The 22800-nt window shown below is 44.8% G+C and overlaps 2 protein-coding genes across 2 annotated transcripts in view; one reads left to right on the top strand and one right to left on the bottom strand.

Moving 5' to 3' along the window:
• Window positions 1-427: 427 nt before the first annotated feature.
• MEP1A (meprin A subunit alpha) lies at window positions 428-17614 on the top strand. Its single transcript, XM_033145334.1, is given in 16 exon segments — window positions 428-469; window positions 1812-1836; window positions 1949-1996; window positions 3254-3294; window positions 3397-3472; window positions 4418-4535; window positions 5833-5962; window positions 5964-6015; window positions 8346-8561; window positions 8731-8877; window positions 10489-10704; window positions 11415-11888; window positions 13412-13585; window positions 14314-14404; window positions 14406-14507; window positions 17381-17614. Coding segments are annotated over 16 exon segments (2091 nt in total). The 3' UTR covers window positions 17520-17614.
• A 1482-nt stretch (window positions 17615-19096) lies between these two features.
• Window positions 19097-22800, bottom strand: part of ADGRF5 (adhesion G protein-coupled receptor F5) — a 32866-nt gene continuing 29162 nt past the window's right edge. The window contains exons 21-22 of the mRNA XM_033145578.1: window positions 21909-21993; window positions 19097-20686 (exon numbers count right to left, since the gene is read on the bottom strand). Of these exons, the coding sequence (XP_033001469.1) occupies window positions 20604-20686; window positions 21909-21993 (168 nt within the window). The 3' untranslated portion in view covers window positions 19097-20603. The remainder of the gene's footprint in view (window positions 20687-21908; window positions 21994-22800) is intronic.

Here is a 22800-nt window from a genome sequence, read left to right as displayed (position 1 = left end):
GGCAAGGTTTCGTACAACAAGAGTTTAGATAGCGGGACTTGCATGTATTATGCCGGCCTTAATTATTAGTTGCTAGATGCTGTCTGTGATGTTAGCAGGCAACCTTGAGCAGATGGGGCACTTTCACACCCAAGTGTATATATGTCACTGTGATTTTCTGATTTTCATAATCTTGAGCCTAATTAGGATGCATCAATTACAGGAAGAAATAGCAAGATCCCACAGACTGCCAAGTATAGAGATATGGGTGTCTGTGGATATTCTTCAAAGACCCCCACCCCCACCCTGATGGACAAATCACTTGACAATGTCTTGTTCTGGGGGAAGAGAGAGAGAGAGAGAGAGAGAGGAGAGGAGAGAGAGAGAGAGAAATATACAGGCAGAACCAGGGTGTGTTCCTGTTACTTTTTAAGGAGGTGCACTAAGGATGCAGAAGGGGCCCAAAGTGGAGGCGCTGAGCCCCGAGAAAGTATTTCAGAGGAATACCTGGAACCTGAAGATACATAAAGGAAAACAACATGAAACCTAGGTTACGTGGAAGCATTCACAAACACACCACAAAGACGTAACCGGCTGTATCAAAATAATAATCATGCAACCTATTTCTCTCTGTATCAAAGGTTCTTCACAGACATGGTCTACTTGTAGAGATCAACAAAGTCCAGCTATTACATTACTTTGCTGAACTTTGTTTTATCTGCATGTAGACCATGTCTGTGAAGAACTTTTGATACAGAGAGAAATAGGTTGCATGATTATTATTTTGATACAGCCGGTTACGTCTTTGTGGTGTGATACATAAAGGAAAGCAAAACCCCCAGCTGGACTATATATTTAGCACTGTGGTTAATGGAGCCTGATTTAAGCTCCAGGGTAGTTATTAACAAGCTCCCTGGGGAGATTATTCTCTCTGTTGGTCCCTCTCCTACTATCAAGGGAGAACTCGCTGACCTATTGAGTGGGACTCTCTGCCCACTCTGCCAGCTTAACCACCTTTCACAGGACATCTAGTGCACTGGAGGCTGATAATAGACACTGAGTTCAGATTTAATCTTATAGGCATAGGATTCTGTTTGCTTCTGTGTTGCAATTAAAATATTAATTGAATTTTGATTTTGCAAGAATTTCAAAATGAAACAAGTAAAATGCACCAATAACTATACATGCATCTAAAAGGTCCTCATTAGCTGCTTTGAACTCACCATTACTTACTAACATGGCTGGACTAGATGATCCTCAGGGTCCCTTCCAACTCTACGATTCTATGATTCTGTGAAAGGACCGCTTTAATCAGAGTCTTTTTGTAGAATATTCTCTTCTACAAAACAAGATTTTAATTCCATTCATTTTGTGGAATAGGGACTGACAGGCAGGCAGATGGCAGCAATAGTCAGAACATATTTTGGCCGGCTTTTTCAGCATGGATTCTTCTAACTGAAGCCTGCTTGCTTTTAGCATACCCCACAGAGGTTCTGCAAGGCAGTGCAGAGAAGCCTGGACATCGCAGCTGCTTTGCTGAGACGTTTCTGACTCTGGTTTTGTTAACGTTCAATGAGGGGTGGGAGGATAAGCTCCAAGCCCCATTTAAAAGTGTTTCTGCAACAAGCTGCTTTGTGCATTGACAAGAAGGGACTAGGAGGTCTGTTTCTTCTGCCATGGCTTCTGGTACAGCCTTCCAGTTTTTCAGTCTCACTGTGCTTTTTGCACATTGCACCTCATTTCAGTAAGTTTCGATCCAGTGACACTCCTCCCTCTTCATTGCCTCTTTCTGTGATTGCCTAAACACAATGAATAATTTTCCTTCTTTTTAGGTCGACCGCTTACTACAGGATGATGGTAAGATGCCGGAACTCATTAAGACGCTCAGAGTAAAACATTTATTATTTCATTTTCTCTTTGTATGTTGAGATGAAGTCTGAAACTTAATATTATTGCTTGTATTGATTAGATGCTGATGCTGGTGAACTGAGAAAGGACATCCCTGAAATAAATTCAGGTGGGTTGCACTGAGACAGTTGCCACTTAGATAAACATACTCCCACCCCCAAAAAACTTTTCTTTTTCAAATAAAGTGGGCTCTATGAACACGCGGGTGGCGCTGTGGTCTAAACCACAGAGCCTATAGGGCTTGCTGATCAGAAGGTCGGCAGCTCGAATCCCCGCGACGGGGTGAGCTCCCGTTGCTATGTCCCAGCTCCTGCCCACCTAGCAGTTTGAAAGCACGTCAAAGTGCAAGTAGATAAATAGGTACCGCTCTGGCGGGAAGGTAAACGGCGTTTCCGTGCACTGCTCTGGTTCACCAGAAGCGGCTTAGTCATGCTGGCCACATGACCTGGAAGCTGTACGCTGGCTCCCTCGGCCAATAAAGCAAGATGACCCCAGAGTCGTCCGCGACTGGACCTAATGGTCAGGGGTCCCTTTACCTTTACCTATGAACATTTTGGCACTTTGCTCAGCTCCTTTCTTTGGCATCAAGGACATTGCATTTTATGGTGTTGTGGGTTTGTGGTGTGCAGTTTGATGTGTGTGTTGGGGTAACACTCCCAAGATCCAAGAGTTGAAACTGTATTCTCTTTCTGCCCCCACCCCATTCCCCTTTGATAAATGTTTTTGCTGGCCAAGAGATAATTTAACTGTTCGGATAAAACTTTGAAAAGTTACAGACGCCAAAGGGAATATTCTCAACAGAAGTTTACCTAGTGGACGTTTCTTTTAGCCGTGGGTTAACTCTTTTCAGCTCTCCTCTGAATGTGTTTCTTTTCTCCCAAGTTTAAAAAAACTTCAGATATTTTTGAGCTTTTCAACAAAAGCTGTGTGTGTGTGTGTGTGTTTCCCACGCCCCTTCTTAAGCAAAATAAAAACTAAACTAAACCACTTACCTTTGAAAGGAAGAGTGGTACTCTGAGTAGGAAATGAAGATTATGAACACGCACAGAAATGGCATTTCCAGTTAAGACTTTCTTTAGTTTAGTCCTTTGGAAGGAAAGGCGAAGCAGTCAGGACCTGGCAGGGAAGGTTGCTAGGAAGGAGGAGAAGCCCTGTTAGAAGTCATACCTGGATTCAGAGCGCTGCTGCTAAATGCATATGGCCGTGTTGCAGATATTAGTTTGGTGCGCTTTGAAGAGAAGTGTTAGCCATGTTGTCAGTCTTTATAGTAAGCATATTCAAAGAGTGAACACATTATTTTAAATATCTGATGAACCATCTCTTGCATTTTGATTATGCCACCTCTTTTTTATTTTCTTCCTTCTAGCTGCTGGACTCACCCTCTTCCAGGGGGATATTGTACTGCCTGTAAGTGGTGTTGTTGTTGTTGTTTCAAGTCATACATTTTTCTTCTTATTTGTGTGCCCAAAGGTAAAGCATCTAATCTTAACCTTTCTCCATTTTCAATAGAGAAGCCGTACTGCGCTCAAAGATGCCGCTTACCGATGGCAGTTCCCTATTCCATTCATTCTGGCTGACAGCCTTGGTAATACAACCTTTGCATCACTACAATACTGCTGAGGTTAAAATCTGATCCCGTTGTCATTCCTCTAGCTGTGCCTCCTGCATTGCACAGGGGGATGGACTAGATGACTCTTGGGGTCCTTTCCAATGCTACAATCATTTGATTCTATGACTCAGAAGATCCCTGTACCTGCACAAATAATTACCCAACCTGTTAAGCAGTTCATCCAAACAATTCCTTGCCTTTTACTTAAAGGTAATCTGATATCCCTCTTTAAGCTGCAGTGATCATGGGGACATGGGGAGCTGCCTTACATCCTAGGCAGGGATCGGCAATGTGCGGTCCATGGGCCAGAAGCGGCCAACGGAGGCCGTTTAAAACCGGCCCATGAGCCGCCCCAGAACCGAGCTGCCCGCTTGGCGAGTCCCAGCGTGCTGCACTAAACTGGTGCAGTGCGCGAAGGGGACTCACTTCCGTGGCGCCGGAAATCACGGGCACGCTCGCTTGTGTGTGCGCGCATGTGATCCAGCGCAATCCGGGCCACAAAGGGATTTCCGCGGGACCGATCCGGCCTAGGCAAAGTAAACCTTCCTGACCCCTGTCCTAGGCAGATCCTGCGTCCATTGAGCTCAGTGTTGCACACTGACTGGCAGCAATGGCTCCCCCAGGTTTCAGGCAGTGGGCCTCATCTCCACCTGGGGATGCCACTAGGGGTTGGGCCTGGGACCTTCTGCATTCCAAGCACGTGTCCTGCTACTGAGCTAAGGCCATCCCTCTCAGTTTTCAGAAAGATAAAGCTAGTGTCAATTTGTCCTGCTCTGGTGCATGCAATGTCTTTTGTTTTGTAGCTGTGTGGTTTGTGATGGACATTGGCTATAAACAATAAAAATGATTGATTGATTGATTGATTGACTGACTGATTGAAAGTGGCAAAACTGATTTCTCATGAACTGCTTTTTTTTAAAGATCTGAATGCCAAAGGGGTAATTCTTAAAACGCTTGAAGGATTCCAGTTAAAATCCTGTGTGGATTTCAAACCATATAATGGGGAGCAGTCGTATATAATATTTCAGAAGTTAGAAGGGTAGGTAAAAATACATTGGTGCTTGGGGCTTTTCTTTTTTTAATTTTTTTTAATTAAAAACACATTTATTCAAAGGTTGCACTTTAGCGTGTTCCACTGCCATAAGACCACAGAATGATCACCTTATTTCCCAGATATATTTCCAGGGGCAATGAATCAAATTGTTCCAGTTTCTTCCAAAAAGATGGAAGCTTATGAAATCTTGGCTGTGAATCATTGCTTAAGTACTCTCTTGTTTGGACAATCTTGTAGAGACAGGCAACCTGTGAATTTCATTTCCCCTCAATTCACCTAACTTCAGCAGCGGGGTTGGTTGTCTGTTTGTTAAAGCTGCATGAAAATTTGTACACTTTTTGTATGTAACTTTGTCTAATAGAGGCACTTTTACAAGAAGCTCCCCCCAGCCCCCGCTATCAAGCTGTTTTAATGATATTTTCACCCATGTTTGCTTTTTTGTGTGCTCTTCCCCCTAATATACGAAAGCATTTTCTGCATCACAAAATTTGGAGAAGCGCGAAATCTGAAGGGTAGCTGTGCTTTGGTTGGTAATGCTTGCTTGACCCTTGAGATGCTGCACCAGAACACCACACAAAGGGAAGCTTTTGCCAGCCTCTTCTTTTCCTTCCTCCCACCTTACTGGACCTGGTGTAGTTGTGCAGATAAGATGGATGTGTTGGGGGGCGGGGTGGATCTGGTGTGCTCACAACCTCATGGAAAAAGAAAAATGGAGAGGAACGATAAAAGGACAGAGGCAGAGGCAGAAGGAGGGCCAGGGAGTGAGTTTGCAGAGGACATAAAGAGGACTCTCTAGCCCTTCAGATACTTTGCTATGAAGGGGACGTGTGGATGGTGGGCGGAAGTGTGGTCCAGAGGAAAAAGGAACACGGGAAGAGTCTGGTTGCTGGATCCAGCCAAACAGGGCTCCGCCTGTCAGAGATTATTGAGCTATTGCTTCTGTATTGCAGGGGGTTGGTCTAGATGACCCTGGGACTTATGTCCTGCTCTACAATTCTATGATTCAACAAAGCCAGATGACAGGAGCTGACCTTGATACAGCCCATCACTATTTGTTTAAAAAAAACCAAACCTGTATTTTACATGCAATGTGGCCCTATGAATGCTGAATACAAAAAGAAGAGGGAACGGAAAGGCAAAGGAATAATTAAAACCAATTTAAAAGGTGTAGTCAAAAGTAGTTACAAATTGTTATTGGTTTCCACGTATAAAGAGTGTTGTCCAAAATGAAAAGCTGAAGTTTATCCCTGTCAAGCACCTTACTTTTTATTTGTGTTTTCAGATGTTGGTCTAAAATTGGAGATGTAAAGGGAGGCCAAAACGTTTCTGTTGGTGCAGGATGTGACACCAAAGGCATCATAGCTCATGAGATCTCACATGCTTTGGGACGTATCCATGAGCAGACACGGGCAGGACCGAGATGATTATGTCGAGATATGGTGGGATCATGTGCGTCCAGGTTGGTGTTCAGGCCCTTGAAATGAATTGGGATATGGACATTGCAGCTTCTTTGTTTCTCCGAAGACATAAAATTCCTCCTGCAGATGCAAGTGAAACGGGGTAAAGACACATACTTTGGAGAACAGATGGGTGATTGATTTCACCTCTGGTGCGATATATTGTTCCTCTGCGTTATACGAAACTCCAAACATTCATTCAAGAGAATATACATATGCATGCTCAGCAGTTACAACAGGCATAGGCAAACTCGGCCCTCCAGATGTTTTGGGACTACAACTCCCATCATCCATGACCACTGGTCCTGTCAGCTAGGGATCAGGGGAGTTGTAGTTCCCAAAACATCTGGAGGGCCGAGTTTGCCTATGCCTGAATTAGAACAATTGAAATGTTTTATTGTCAAGAATTTTGAAGCTACTGAAATGGCTTTACAATTGTTCTATCTTCCTAAGTGGTATTATTATTATTATTATTATTATTATTACCAGGGTGGGTTACAACAATGTAAAAAATACAATATTAAATATTCGTAAATGCCTTTAATTTCATATATTCCTAAATATACTGTCATATTCACACTTATATACCCACAAAAACCAGGGTTCTACTAAGCGTAACTCAACAGGACAATCCCAATTCTCTGATGATTATATATTTATGATGCACATGTTTTCAAGAACTAATTTGTTACCTTTGTGGTCAATTGTTTCTTTAAAGTTTAGTCATTAGCCATAAACAACTACCAAAAATTAATTAAAAACAAAAATTGAATGGCCCTGGGATCTTCAGATGAAAGTGGTATACAATTATTATTATTATTATTATTAGTATTATTATATATTATTATTATTATTATTAGCATTAAGAACAGCCTGACATTTGCAACACAATCCCATTTAGCTGAATTAAGTACATTCGTGCTTGGCTAGTGCCAATTAAAATGACAACTTTTAATTATCCTGGAATCATTATTGAAAAGTAGTTGATCCCTATTTTTAATTCCTGGCTATTGGCCACCATGGGAGTTGTAGCCCACAGCAGCTGGAGGGCACCATGTTGGCTGCCCGTTTAACATATTGTTTATTTACACTTCGCCTTTTTTTCCTGTCAGGACTCAAGGTGGCTTACAGCTAAAAAATAAGGTAAATCAAGTAAATAAATAAAAATTTTAACTAACTGGACGAATTGTGTCACAGATAGCTCAGTTCTCCCCCGCCCCCAATAAATATTGACTTCGCCCATGCCTCTACCTGAATAGGCAGGCATTTAAACCTGGTTGTATTTGACAGAGGTGTGCAAGGAACACACTTTAGAGATCAAAATGAAGGCTTGTTTTCCTCCTGCTCTGGAGGGCAGGACCCAAAACAATGGCTTCCCGTTACAAGGAAGGAGATTCTGACTAAATATCAGGAGGAACTTTCTGGCAGTAAGAGCTGTTGGACAGTGGGACATTGTGGACTCTTGTTCCTTGGAGACTTTGAAGCAGAGGTTGGGTGGCTATCTGTCATGGGTGCTTTAGCTGAGACTCCTGCATTTCTGGGGGTTGGACTAGATGACCCTCAAGGTCCCTTCCAACTCTACTGTTTTTATGAGTCTATAAGACTGGACTCGTATATTCAGGGGGGCAGGATGAAATGTCTCATCCCTGACAATGGGGAGTCAAATTCTCAGGCCTTGTGAGCATGCCCAGTGGTGGGAGGGTTTCTAAATTGCCCAAGAGTTTGGTGGTTCGTGGCAATGAACATTCAGTTCCAAGCAGCCATGGACTGCTGAAGGCAGCCAAGGTTTGTGGAAGCTTGGCTCCTTTCAGCAGTCCCAAGCACTTGTAACTGAATGTTCATTGCCACAAACCACCAAACTCTTGGGCAATTTAGAAAGAAGATTTGGAAAACCCCCAAACCTTGGTAAAAATTTGGGCTGATATGTATTAGATTCCTGCTTATAGGTTTTTCTTGTAAAAGCCATGTGCACTTTTTTAAACATTCCGGTGTGACATTTTCATGCATATTCCTCTGCAGGTGAAAAACAGTGCTTTCTCGTAAGAGGTGACAGCAGTGAGTTCAAGGTTGATGAGAGATTTTAAACTGTGAACTCTAGCAGCATAGTTCATGCTCTTAACTAGCACACATTAGTTGAGGTCATAATTTTTCTACATATATTTGTTCAGAGGGTGACCCCCCCCAAGTCATCTTACGAGTCGAAGGTGGCAGCCGGGGCCTTGATGAAATCATGGCATCTGTTCCATAATCAAGTCACTTGGCAGAGCATGGATTGCAAGCCCTTTGCGAGCACTTCCGGAAAGTAACTGTGTGGTGTTTATTCTGCATGCAGATCAAGAGTACAACTTCAAGAAAAGGGATGATGACGATATCACAGACTTGAATACTCCTTATGATTACGAGTCCATCATGCACTATGGCCCATCTTCATTTAGTAAAAATGAAAGCTTAAAAACAATTACTACGAAAATACCAGAATTTAATAACATTATTGGCCAACGCGTGGATTTCAGCGCTTCTGACCTGGAAAGACTCAATCAAATGTACAACTGCAGTAAGTCATGATGAGACAGTGAAGTTGAATTTGCAGAGTGAAACTGAATACATTGCCTTTGAATAAAACTGATTAAATGACTTTGTTAAATGGAAATGGGAAAGGCGCTTCTCTTTAGTTTTTAAATATTTCTTTCTGTATTTTTACTCTCCCCTCCCTCCTGCCCCAGCGAGAACTGTCACCCTTTTGGACCAATGTGATTTTCAGTCAGCTGATATATGTGGCCTGGTTGGGAAATCCAGTGGAGATACCAACTGGATTCATAAGAAGAGCAGCCACCAAGAGCAAGACCATACCCTCTCTGGACCGTGCAAAGGTAAACTGGGGACAATCCCATCCTTCTTTTATGGGACCAGTTCTGTGCTCCTTGATTTGATCACTGTGTTATCTCCTGTTGACTCAGTGGAAAGTCCGTCACAACTCTTGGCTTTGCCATTTTCCCAAGCTTCCGGTCATCATGGCCCAAAGTGAAGTGGAAGACATGCCAAATGAGTCTTTAATCCAGACAGCGGTTCCGGTAGTTACATTTTATACTTCTAAGAATAGTCTAGTCAATTAAAGTGTGCAAAAGTAACGTAAGGAGCATTTGCAACGGGAGCAATTGCTTCCAGCTCTGCACTTCTATTATCCTAGATTTGCTGTGTTCATCATTCAAGCGAAAAGGAATTGAACGAGGCCACTTAAGGAGCTGGACTCCTGCAGCTTTAATGCAGAGTCTCCCCGTGACGTTTCTGTGGTGTTGGAGAAGGACCACATTTGTGTCAGCAGCAGAGTGTCCTGTTCAACCCCCAAGTGAAAGAATTGGACTTCTTGATGCCAGATTTGCATCAATTTATTGTTTTGTATAGAATCTGTGTGCAAAAGATTAAAAGGACAGAAACCTGACTCCACAAAGGAGAGGCCAGGGAGAGAAGAGTCTTGCAGGAGGGCTCCATTCTGGGTGACCCCAGTGCTGCACCAGATGGGAATACGGGGAAGGTTCCTCTTGATCTGCCTCCACCATTTGATAGAATTCACTGAACTTCAGATCTGTGGGGCTACTTCCACTTCCGGAGCCTAGCCAGAGGCTTAAGCCCTGCCAGTGGTGAGGTGGGGGGTGTTGACCTTTACTCACCTGTCTCCCAGTTCGCCCCCCCTCACATTGCAGCCAGTAGGGCAGAACTGACCATGTCTGCTTGAGGGTTGGGATAGTTGAGGAACCATTTAGCAGGGGTGTCAGGGGGACAAGGATTCTGTAGATCCTCTACTATTCCTCAACACACACACACACACACACACACACACACACACACACACACCTGACCTGACCTGTTTGGTTCCCTCTGCAACTGGGACCAGGGATACCGGCCAAGTCACTGCCTCTCTGCCAGCAAAGCAGCCCTTTTGTCACATCCAACAGCCCTTGGATGGCTTTAGGGCTGCAGCCTTCATTGCATACAATTTAAGAAGAAGGAAAAAACAGAACTTGCCAATATTCGTTGCATTCCTTTTGATAGTTAACTGAAGTGAATGAGGGTCTTGGAAGCCTTAGTGTGGTAAGGAGAATCGAACAGAGAGAGACCCTTAGCCCCTCGAAGAGCCATAGTACCCAGGACTGCTCAGCCATTTTAGTACCATGAATCAGATATGGCCCTAAGTGCTCAGTTTTTGCAAATTTTTGGAACCCAGCTATAATAAATTCTCAGGATTTGTAAGTGAAAAAAATTACAGACATTGTGATTCAGGTTGTACATAGCTCATTCGGTAGAGCATGAGACTCTCAATCTCAGGGTCGCTGGTTCAAGCCCCACATTGGGCAAAAGATTCATGTATTGCAAGGGGTTGGACTAGAAGATCTTTGTGGTTCCTTCTAGTTCTATGCTTCTATGGCTGTAAGAGGTAGCATATGCATGATACGCCTTCAGTAGCACTAGCTTCTTCTCCACAGATGCCGGCTATTTCATGTACTTTAACACCAGTTTTGGGAAGAGAGGCGAAACAGCGATCTTACAGTCCCGCATTCTGTACCCAAGGAGGGGGAACCAGTGTCTCCAGTTCTTCTTCAAAATGACAGGAAGCCTCTGGGACAGGCTTTTCATCCAGGTGGTCAAGGATGATGGCACCGGAAAAGTCCGCAGGCTGGTTAAAGTCAAAACATTTCAAGGTAATGTTGAAAACCAGTAAAAGATTTTTGGAGTGTTCTTGGCTTACAGTGCCTTGTTTTAAGGCCACTGCAAGATTTTATATCCTTTTGGCAGTGACTGCAATGGCCAAGGCCTCTAGTGGGCATATATTTGGAGCAAATTCTCACTCACGAATAACTCCTGCACAGGAAAAAGATGTAGGAAATATGAGGAACATCCTTTATGAAGACCGTGCAAGTGTCTGTTTCACCAGGTTTTCCAGGGTTCTAAAATGCACAGAGCCCTGCTTCAGACAACCACCTTCCATTTGGCCACAGAGGCAAGCTGCTTCTTCCCACTGTCCCCTCATCAGTTTACTGCCTCTGTTCCTGGCATTTGAAGAGAACTAACTTGTGTGAATTATTCCAGGTTAATACAGCATTACTAAGAGCTGGAGTCAAGCAGCAATGGGTTCCAGGAAATAAGCTATGCTTTTACAATTAATGGCAATTTTGCTATCAGCAGATACAGCAGGTTTTAGGGATAAATGATTCAGATAATTTCTGGTTCATTCCACTTCTGCATATTTTGTGGGGTGGGAGTCTCTTTTGTCCAGTTTCAGCAATAATGTGCAGGTGTTTAGTTTTTGGTTTTTTAAGAATTCCACGCAAAACTCTGATACGAGCGCCAACCTGGTCATCTTTCTCATATGCCAACACAGAAGTCACAGCGTCTGTCTTTACTTCCATAGGAGACAGTGACCATAACTGGAAAATTGCCCATGTGTCTCTGAAAAATAAAAAAAAGTTCAGGTATCTCTTCCATGGCCTAAAAGGCAATCCCGATGACTCATCTGGAGGAATTTTCATTGATGATGTCACCCTGAGTGAAGCGCAGTGCCCCAGTGCTGTCTGGCTTATTCGCAACTTCTCTCAGCTTCTTAGAACTGCCCCCGAAGGCTATTCCATGGTCAGTCCACGGTTTTATAGCTCTGAAGGCTATGGTTATGGCATAACGTTGTATCCCAGAGGCCAGAGTGATTCTGCTTCGGCAAACTACACACGGATTTCTTTTCACCTGGCCAGTGGAGAAAACGATGGTGTCCTCGAGTGGCCAGCTCTGAACAGGCAGGTGACCATCAAGGTGCTAGACCAGCATACCAATATCAAGGAAAGGAGGTCCATCGAAAGGAGTTTCACAACAGATGAATCACAGGTTCTGCCAGGTAGGTAGCTTCTGCCTGATAAGGCAAGAGGGCAGAGACTGGCTCAATGTTTTTGCCTCCCTGAGATGCTGGAATACAAAATGCCAGAGCTTTTGCTCAAGATTACAAGCAAATGTCACAGAAGATGCTGAGAGTAAAATTCTTTATTTGTGTGCTGTTAATTCAGCAAAGGAAGAATTTTCTCATTAACAATCCAGGGAGACAGGGAATGAAGCATAAACTGTGATATAAAAAAATCCTTCACAGAAACAAGTTTGTAACTGAAACAAATCTTTGGTGTAAAATGCTTCCTTTAAGGCATATAATAATAGTACCACAACATTTGAAGGACATAAAGCAACTGAAAGCAAAAAAGTAGCAAAAGTAGCAAGGAGGAAGCCATGAGGGGGCTAGTGGGGGTGGGGCTGAGATTCTGCTCTTGGTGCCCCAGAGCTTCCCTCTGCAATGCCTCGCTCATCCTTTGGTCTGATTCATCTCCTGCAGCTTCCCCACCAAATTTGTTCTCAAGGCAGCTTGCTAAAGTTAAATCCAACACAACGGCTTAACAAAGGAATGGTATTTTTTTTCTCCCAGCTACAAAACGCTATCTGGAATTCAACATAGTGCTAAGTGGCATATGGTAAGGTTACCAGACCTCCCCATTTCCCAGGGACAGTCCCCGGATTTACAAATCAGTCCCCTGACAAAATCCATCTATTTAGTAGGCAGTTGAAAAGTGTCCCCAGATTTATTGGAAAAAAATCTGGTAACCTTAGGGTATGAGCCTGCGAAGATGGGAATGCAGGACAGCTCTGCTTTGAAAAACTGTCAGTGATTGCCACGCGTTTCCTTTTGAAAGTGAGCTGGCTTCTGGTGTCACAGGGAAGGCACTCAAATGGAAGGCCCACCAAATTTCTGGTGTCATGGGGACTCATGGCAAGGCCTCAAGTATCCAGGACCCAGATTACTTTTGGGTTTTAAGTGTCAGAGCCAGCACTTCCAAGTCAGCCTAGAATCTAAATTGCAATCCTTGCAGCTCCTCACAGAGTGGATCACATGGTCTCTCAGACCAGTGTCTGTCCACTGTCAGGCTGATGCCTCCTGGACCGACTGGAGTTTCTGAATGCTCTTCAAGGGCAGCCCTGCACAGGCAACATTGCAGTAGTCCCAAGTAGGGTATGTGCACATTGGCAGCTTAAAAGGCAGGTGTTGCTTCGGCCACTGCGTTTCAAGTCACATTTAATAGGAAGCCTCCGAGGGAGCGAGCATGCCGGAAAGCCTGGAGAGGGTAAGATCCTGTGGCTCCTGGATACAATCTGAAGAAGTGTGCATGCACACAAAAGCTCATACCAAGAACAAACTTAGTTGGTCTCTAAGGTGCTACTGGAAGGAATTTTTTATTTTGTTTTGTTTCAACTATGGCAGACCAACACAGCTACCTACCTGTAATCATGACTATAATCAGTAATAGGATTACCAACTTAATTTAGAATTTTTGTGCAGAGAGCAAACAATGTTACTGCATAATTTGTACTATTTTGTAGAAAAAAATGATTCTTCCCGATGGGGAAAGCCTTCTCTTCTGGGAAAATTTGATACTTCATGCAAATGCAGCCGGAGCAGAGATCGAGGATGGAGCAAATTTGTGTCCCATGCACAGCTAAGAAGAAGGAATTATCTGAAAAATGATGATCTTATTATCTTTGCAGAGTTTGAAGGTATGGAAACAGACTCTATTAGAAGATGGGAAGCAGAGTCTTTTCAGTTTTGACTTATTAAAAACAAAGAACAGAAAGTTATTCTTTCTTAACTAAGGAAAAGGAAATAACAGTAAAGTATTGATGGGGCTCCATTTGAGCAAAGATCCCAGTTCCTGGGATAGTGATAGTAAAAAAGGTGTTAGTGAACAGATACATAATGTTTTTCATTCATCCTGAGTAGCCACACATCGATTAGCAGAAAGAACCTCCAGGGAAGGGGTATGAATTTCAGGTAGCTCCATACAAGTCTCATTTTTAGAATTAAGCAATGTGCACCACTGTTCTCATTTATATACATATTTTTTATCCAATAGAGTGTGTATTATATAACGAATGCTTCAGCTTCTCAGTATGTTTTGGGTTTCTCTCCACCCACCCTCCGCAAACTGAGGATTAGGATTCTTACAAACAGCCACCTAGTATTTTATGAGAAAATTACGATTGTGTATAAAGGTTATTTACTTCTTTTTAGTGCAACATTTGACAAAGACATTTAATTTTAGTCTGCTCAGCCTAGTTACAATTTTCATTTCATTTCATTCAACCTAACCTTTGCATGCTGGTTTTTTTGCTGCTGCTTTAAAATAAAATTAAATAAATTAGTAGGTGTAAGTTTTCATTTCAATTTGGTTGAAAAATGTGTGCCACGTTTGTTTGGACCAGTCCTTTCTCTCTTTCTGAGTAAGATTTAACACATCTCAAGAAGACGGAAGACATTTTCCCAGAAATATCACCTGTGGATCAGAATGACTCCCTGGAACGGAAAAAAAAGATCAGCCTCTCTGGAAGACTGGCAGTCCTACCTGAGAGAACGGTGTGACCCAAATCCATGCCAAAATGATGGCATTTGTGTAAAACGAAAAGGAAAAACAAGCTGCAGGTATCCTATGATTTCATGACATTTTTTTCTTTCTCATTTATGTGCCGTATGATTAGATCACAACCACCACCACCACAACAACAATATCATAGGTAGCCTCCACCATGGGAGCAGGGCCGGGGAGGGAGAGTGCTAGAGTCCTGTCTAGTTGAGTTGCATGGAATCAATTCCAATCTGTTACCTCCGAGGATGTGGACAGGCTGCTTGGACGAGTGAAACCAACCACCTGTCTCCTTGATCCTTGCCCATTCTGGCTAATAAAAGCGAGCCAGGAAGGGCAGGGCGATGGGCTCTGCGGGGTGGTGAATGCTTCCCTCTGTGAGGGAGCCTTCCCAGACCCACTGAAAGAGGCGGTTATTAAACTGCTTCTTTAAAAAGCATCTTTGGACCTGGCCAATATCACCCAATCTCAAATCTACCATTCTTGGGCAAGGTGATTGAGCAGGTGGTTGCTGAACAACTCCAGGCACGTCTGGAGGATGCAGACCATTTGGATCCCTTCCAATCAGGATTCAGGCCTCACTATGGAACTGAAACTGCCTTGGTTGCACTGGTTGATGATCTCCAGCAGGCTAGGGACAAAGGTGAGAGCTGTTTCCTAGTTCTGGATCTCTCAGCGACCTTTGATTCCATCAACCTTGACATCCTTCTGGACCATCTAGAGCAGCTGGGAGCGGGGGGGGGGGCATATAGTGGTTCCGCTCCTTCCTCCTGGGTTGTGTCCAGAAAGTGGTGTTGGGGTGAGTTTTCAGACCTCTGGGGTGCCTCAGGATTCCAACCTCTCCCCCATGCTTTTTAACATCTACATGAAGCCTCTGGGAGAGATCATCAGGGGGTTTGGGCTGGGTGTCCATCAGTATGCGGATGATACCTAGCTCTACCTCTCTTTCAAATCAGAACCAGTGAAAGCGGTGAAGGTCCTGTGTGAGTACCTGGAGGCGGTTGGAGGATGGATGGCAGCTGACAGATTGAGGTTGAATCCTGACAAGACAGAAGTACTGTTTTGGGGGGACAGGGGGTGGGTGGGTGTGGGGGACTCCCTGGTCCTGAATGGGGTAACTGTGCCCCTGAAGGACCAGGTGCGCAGCCTGGGAGTCATTTTGGACTCACAGCAGGTCAATTCTGTGTCCAGGGCAGCTGTCTATCAGCTCCATCTGGTACACAGGATGAGACCCTTCCTGCCCGCAGGACTGTCTCACCAGAGTGGTGCATGTTCTAGTTATCTCTCGCTTGGATTACTGCAATGCGCTCTACGTGGGGCTACCTTTGAAGGTGACCCAGAAACTACAACTAATCCAGAATGCGTCAGCTAGACTGGTGACTGCGAGTGGCCACCGGGACCACATAACACCGGTCCTGAGAGATCTACTTTGGCTCCCTGTACGTTTCCCAGCAGAAGTCAAAGTGTTGGTGCTGACCTTTAAAGCCCTAAACAGCTTCAGCCCAGTATACCTGAAGAAGCGTCTCCACCCCTATCGATCATTGAGGTCCAGCACTGAGAGCCTTCTGGCGGTTCCCTCACTGAGGAAAGTGAGGTTGCAGGGAACCAGGCAGAGGGCCTTCTCAGTAGTGGCACCCGCCCTGTGGAACGTCCCCCCCCCCTATCAGATGTCTAGGAAATAAACAACTACTGGTACCTGACTTTCAGAAGACATCTGAAGGCAACCCTGTTTATGGAAGTTTGTAATTCTTGATGTTTTCTTGTGTTTTTAATATTCTATTGGGAGCTGCCCAGAGTGGCTGGGGAAACCCTGCCAGATGGACAGGGTAGAAATTATATCATCATCATCATCATCATGTTTTGCCTTTGCTTTTCTTGCAAAAATTCCAGCCTGTTGATGTTGCACTTGGATAGGGAAGGGGCTTTGTGCCTCGCCTTTCTTCAGCTGAGGGCTGCACTGAGCCATGGTCCTCTCTCCAAGAGCTGCATGTCAAGTGGGCATGGCCAAAAGAAATGTACTACTATTATTATTATTAGACAGATTTGGGCACAAAAGCCATTTGTACTGCAGCAGGGGATGCATGGTCAGTAAAAAGCAACTATATATATATATATATATATATATATATATATATATACACACATACACACACACACACACACACACACACACATATACACACACACACACAAAGGAAGAGTCCGTATCTCAAAGGGGATCTATTTGAGCAGTCGGTTAAAATTTTTTTGCAGGGACCAGGGGGGGTGGCACATAGCACCTGAGGGGGTTTCTTAATTACAAATTTATAGGGGTCTTTGCAAACGCACAGAAAGCCTTGCGGGGGCTCAGATACAGCCCATGGGGTGCCAGTTAGCCACCCCCCCCCCTATGCAGAGGAAGGCTGCTCAGTGTGTGCTTTAGAAGCATAGGTCCATGAAGCAATGTCAGCAGAAGCTGCACCTGTTGAATTTTCTCCTCCCTGAGATCTACGGATGAAGGGCGGTAGATAAATTTAATAAATAATAACAGTAATAAATACCATGCAGCTATTGAAGGCCCCAGACCCTCCAGGCTCTCTATTTAGCATCCACCCCTTTGAAGCAGGCCAGCATAGGCAGTCTGCTTGCTCTGAACATGGAGACCTGCATTAGGTCACAGCTCATATTGGGATTATGGTGGTGACACATTTTCTGGGCTGGGCTTTAAGACCAATAAGTGGCAGGGAAGGGAGGCAAACCTTTCCTTGAGGCAGCGCAGCAGCGCCAAACTACCTTCCACTGGGAATTCCTGAGCTCACATCAATGTTGTCCCTGAAGAGTCTTCAAAGAAGCCTCCTGATTACGCTGTTCATTTGCATTTCGGCTGCTCTAAATTGTCACGGGGAGAAAATCCAAGCTCCAAAATGGACATTTCCCCTTCTTCTTTTTACAGGTGTGCTACAAGCTACCTCTTCTTCTACACAGGAGTGAGATGCCAGGTGACACATGTCCACTGGAACACCCTCGGTCTGTTAGCTGCTGGAGCTATAGCACTTACCATAGTTATGGTTTCCTTATTAGTTAGGCAATAGTCTTCCTTTTCTCCAGAGTGTGGTTTTACAGTGATTTCATACTTTCTGTGAATTTTGTTGTAATTCCAATTCACCTGGACTCAGTCATCTGAATTATGTGATAGCATGATAATCTCCTGTCACCTCAGTCATGTGCTCCAAAACTGGAGGCCAAACAGGGAGGGGATAGAAGGTCCCGACTCCTTGTCTTGGTTTACCTAGACATAACAGATAACTGCCCTTAGAATCTCAATGAAGCCTGAAACATGACTGTGGCGTCTGTTGATTTCATTGTGCAAGCAGAGTCTGTGGAGATGTGAGGCAGATATTATGTGCCTGGTTTAGAAGCCAGAGAAGACCTCTCCAAAGTTGGCTTTGCATTCTTAGAGCATTTGCACTGCACACTTCTATTCCAGGGATAGCAATGTTGCAGTATCCTTCCTCCTTTCCTCCTAAAATGCTTTGCTGTTGGTTTTTATGGGTGTGTAGTCCTCAGCACCAAAGACAATGGGGAAAGGTTACTTGTGAATTACTGTTAACTCCAGATTAAAGTTGTGATACAATGTGTGGTACAATAGTTATCTATAGGCTGCCAAAGGAATGAAAATGAGTATCAAACAGAATACTAGGGATGAAAAAGGGGCCTAGCTCAGCGGTAGAACATCTGCTCTGCATGTAGAAGAGGAACAAGAGTTTGGATTTGATGTCCCGCTTTATCACTACCCGAAGGAGTTTCAAAGTGGCTCACATTCTCCTTTCCCTTCCTCCCCCACAACTAACACTCTGTGAGGTGAGTGGGGCTGAGAGACTTCAGAGAAGGGTGACTAGCCCAAGGTCACCCAGCAGCTGCATGTGGAGGAGCGGAGACACGAACCCGGTTCCCCAGATTACGAGTCTACCGCTCTTAACCGCTACACCACACTGGCTTCATTTGCCACAGCATCTCTAAGTAGAGCAGGGTGAGACCCTTGCCTGAAACCCTGGATAGCCGCTGCCAGTCCATGTGGACAGCACTGGGCAGTACAGACCAGTGGTCTGACTCATTAGAAGGCAGCTTCCTATCATTACAGAAATGGATTCATAAGTTAAAGGCGCCTTTACTTTTTTAGTTTTTCATCCTTTTAAAAGGCTTGTTTTGTTTCTGGTTTAGTTTGCTTAAAAACACACTCTCTGCTTCTCAAAATAAGACCTCATCTCAAACCTTAACCTTTGTGACGTGGGTGTGACCCGCTTAGAAATAATCTGCTTGAGAAACTGTCATGGAGGCCCTGGACGTTCTGGCATGAGAAAGGCTCACAAGGAGGTAGAAGTCACACAGTGTTTCCAGTACGCCTCCAGTTGGGACCAGGAATAGAGCATAGAATAATAATAATGTTTTCTGGACTCCTACTCCATCTCGTCTAGCGCCAGTTAAGAGCCGTCTCTGAATTTATCTGTGGAACTGACTGTTCTGGCATGAAGAACGGAACCATCTGAAGCAGCTTCTCCTGTGAACTGTGTACCTCGGGGAAACTGCTGGCATGAAACAAAAGCTGGCAAGTAGTACTTCAGAAACTATCTACAGTTGGTGTTTTAAAATAAATGGTTAATGGAGGGCAAGGTGTTTGTTTAAACACAGTGCGAGCACCTTTTATTAAGTATGACCATAAATAAATATATATTTACATGTTTACAGAAAAGTTAGACATTTCCCCTTCATTTTAGTAAAGCAAGGTGTACAACTGGAAATTGTTCTCTACTGTAAAAGTAAAGTGCTTTATAGAGGGCAGTTTACACAACTGACATGATAGTCCTATTACTCTTTCTTAAGCAGAAGTCCTACTTCATTCCACTTCACTCTTTCCTGCGCAGGTCAGGGTAGCCTTGTCTCCTGGTGTCCTGTCAGCCCTTGTGGGCGCCACAGCAGTCCCTCCCCTCCCTCGCCCCTTCAAGGCCTCCTGTCCACCTGCTATGCTTTGCTCGGCCTTAGGCTGCTCCTGGAAGCGGAGCCAGCAGGAGACAGAGCCTGTGCTGCCCAGCGCCTGCAGCCTTTGGGCAGTGCCAGGTGCCCCTTTGGAAACTGGAGGGAGTGAAGAGAGAGGAGATGAGCTGGGGAGAGGAAGCCACGGAGCCCAGGGAGAATTTCTTGTCCATAAAATGCCACTGCAGGGGGCTCTACACTGTGTGGTGGTGGGTTCTTAATGGTAGTGCAAATTACAATCCAGATTGAGACTCCAGTAGGGAGCAAAAGGTGAAAACACATTATGCCCCACATATGAGGGTCCTGATGGAGATCAGCCCCTTGGGCCTGCCATTTAGTGTTGAAAACAGCCCAATTCATTTCAGTCAGAACATGTTTCTCATTTTGCAGTTGGCTGTTGCAATGCAAATTGCTGGGGTTTTCCTGTGGTGTGTTCGTGTTTGCACATGCATGCATGAACATCAGTTTTCTTCCAGTGAAGTTGGTATTTTATTGTGCTTTGTGAGAACAAATGCATTGTTTGGCTCAAACTTCACCCGTGTTAGCTCCTTGAGCAATTTACTTGTGCTTTGTACTGGCAAGGCCCTCACAACCACCATTTTGTAGGAGGGCCTTGCCAGTACAACAGTTTTTCTGATTTTCCAGATGTGCCTATACATATGAAAAGTTTGGGCGGTCCTGCTTCAAACATTGCAAAAAGCACAAAAAACAAACCCACCCAGAGATGCTACAATCCAGCAAGGAACTCGTTTGAGGTGCCTGGATACCTACTTTGCTGTGTTGCATCTCTCACTCTGCCCTGAAAGCCAGAGTGCCCAGTTGCTCTGCACATCTACTGGTCCCATGACGACAACAGGGGCTGGAGAAAGCACGACCATGTACTGAAGGATAGGCGGGACTCTGGCACAAGATGGTATCCAGCTTCTTGTGGCATTGGGACCCGCATCACTGAATTTCTTCTAGCATCAAGCAGATATTATAATTAAGTTTCCAGACAGTGCATGGTATACCGAAGAAATATTATGTTAAGCTAATACGCCACAGTTCTTTACAGCCTGTACAAAGTCCATGCTTCCATTATTCACCAATCATTTCCATGCTTATTGCAACATCAGGGGAAAGAGCCCCGAGGTCTTCCAAGCTTCTCAGTTTAGCAAAGAATACACCTTTGAAGTGCTTTCAGAAGCTGAAGAAGATGCTGGTTCTGTAGAAGAGACTTGATATTTTCCTGCAGCACACAAAGGCAAAATAATGTTCAAAAAATGCTGTTTCATTATTGGGCATGTAAAGCACACACACAAACCCCTGCTCTGCCAGTGCTCTTCTTGCTTGTTTAAGAGAACAACAGCATAAAGTTCAACATTAAAGCTTGAACGGTACGCAGGAATAAACCACATTCATTTGTACTGCAGTCACCATCGGTTTCCTTGCCGTGCACAGTATGCTTTGTCATTTCTATCCTCCAGAGCCATATTCATGGAGGAGGGGGCCGGCTATCAGTGGCCCCCTAGCCAGGATGGCTCGGCTCGGCCTGCACAGATGGAGACACCACTTGCTGGAAACCAGGGGAGGGGAGGGAGTTGCTCTTCTGCTCATGTTTTGCTCCCCGATTTCCCACAGGCATCTAGTTGGCCGCGTGGCAATAGCATGCTGGACTAGCTGGGCAGGGCCTCATCCAGCAGGCTCCCACCTTATGCCTGGCTGAAGGGTGGCTTTGATTAAGGCAGAGCTGTCCCTCTGCTCAGCTCTCGCAGCTGCACCAGCCGCCCATGGAATGGGGCCAGGGTCCCTGCAGCTCCATGGACACTCCGCCTCCTTCTCCTGGTAGCAGTGCTGGCCACAGGAAGACCCTGAAATGGGGTAGTGGGGTGGTTCTTGGGCTAGAGAGAGGATGGCGCTGATCCAGCCTGGGATATGCTGGATTGCAAGTCTGTCTCGCTGCTGTTGAGAGGCAGCATATGACCTAATCTGTGCCCAGTTACTGCACCAGGCTCAAGCTCATGCGGCCACCGGGGTCTGTTTGGAGCCCAGGCACCCTCCCCTTCCTCACTGTCTGTTGCCACTGCAGATACAGTGGTACCCTCTAAGGGTGGCAGTTTGAATTGCAGCCTTATTCTGGGTCTCCATTGCTGAAGTGCAGCATTTTAGGCACTGTTAGCGCAGGGGGCCCCAACTGCTTTTGGAGGCTGACGGTAACCATGCTTGGAAAACGCCTTCCCCTCATAATGAACTGATGCGGTTACAGTCAACCTGAACCATCAGGGCATCACTTCCAGCAAGCAATGCTTTGCGCACCTGGCTACTACAGCATATCTGGCTTCTTGTTGTTTTAGCACAGCAATTGGCCTTGCAGTGCATTGAAATCTGCAATGGCATGAATCTGAAGGCCCAACATACAGAAGGACATTTGAAATTGTACAAGGAAGTTGGTTGCTGATTAAATACTGTACCTGTTTTGCCAAACAAGTTGTTTAAAGTTTTTGAGAATGGAGAACTGATGGAAAGCATAGGAGCTGACATGCCTTGGGATGTTGACTGTAAGACACAAGCACATATTAGTGAAGAGCAAGCAGCATTTTCTATAGGACGGGCTTTTATTTAGTCTTAGCTTTAATCTGGCAATTGTAGAAAACCTCAAAGTTAAAACTAAGTTAACCAACTTAAAACTAAGGATTGTCAATTTGAGCCCTGAACCAAATCAGGGGGCCCTTGCACAGTCCTAGTCCAAACCATAACACAGATAGAAAGTGTTGGAGATAGCAAACATGTCCCTTGCACCAGAGTATGTATGGTGGAACCATATGGACCATGGAGGGCAACTGCACTTTTAGCCCCATCCCAAACTTTGTGTTCCCCCCTTTAACTATTCCCCGTGGTGCATATGTATCCTTACAGAAAGTCCAAGGTGTGAACTGCTGCGCACAGCCAAGGGTCCTGATCACATGGAGTCCCCCCCCCCCAAACATACAACCAAAGAAAAAGGATCCAACATTGTCTGAAAGAGTAAAATCCAATAAACTTTTTTTTTTTAAAGTAAAATCCAATAAACTTTAAAAAAACAAACAAACAACATTGTCTGAAAGCAGGGGGGGCCCTGTACACTGGGGGCTGCCAACAGGGCATTTAAAGGTGTCATGGTGCTCAGAAAGGCCTTCATTGGCACCCCAGAGCAGGAGGGCCACTCTGAGCTTGTTTGCTTTCTTTTAAGTATTTAGGAATCGTAGGAAGTTATCAAACAAAACTTGCAAGTCCTCTTCAAGGCAATTTCTGTGAAATGAGACAGACTGGCTGCTCCAATTGATTAGTTGCTCAAGAGTCCTCAAGAGCTGCTAATTTCTCCCT

Source organism: Lacerta agilis, chromosome 3 (assembly GCF_009819535.1).
Source record: "Lacerta agilis isolate rLacAgi1 chromosome 3, rLacAgi1.pri, whole genome shotgun sequence".
Lineage (NCBI taxonomy): Eukaryota > Metazoa > Chordata > Lepidosauria > Squamata > Lacertidae > Lacerta > Lacerta agilis.
Note: the sequence above shows the minus strand (reverse complement) of the source record. Positions and strands in the feature narration are given on the sequence as shown.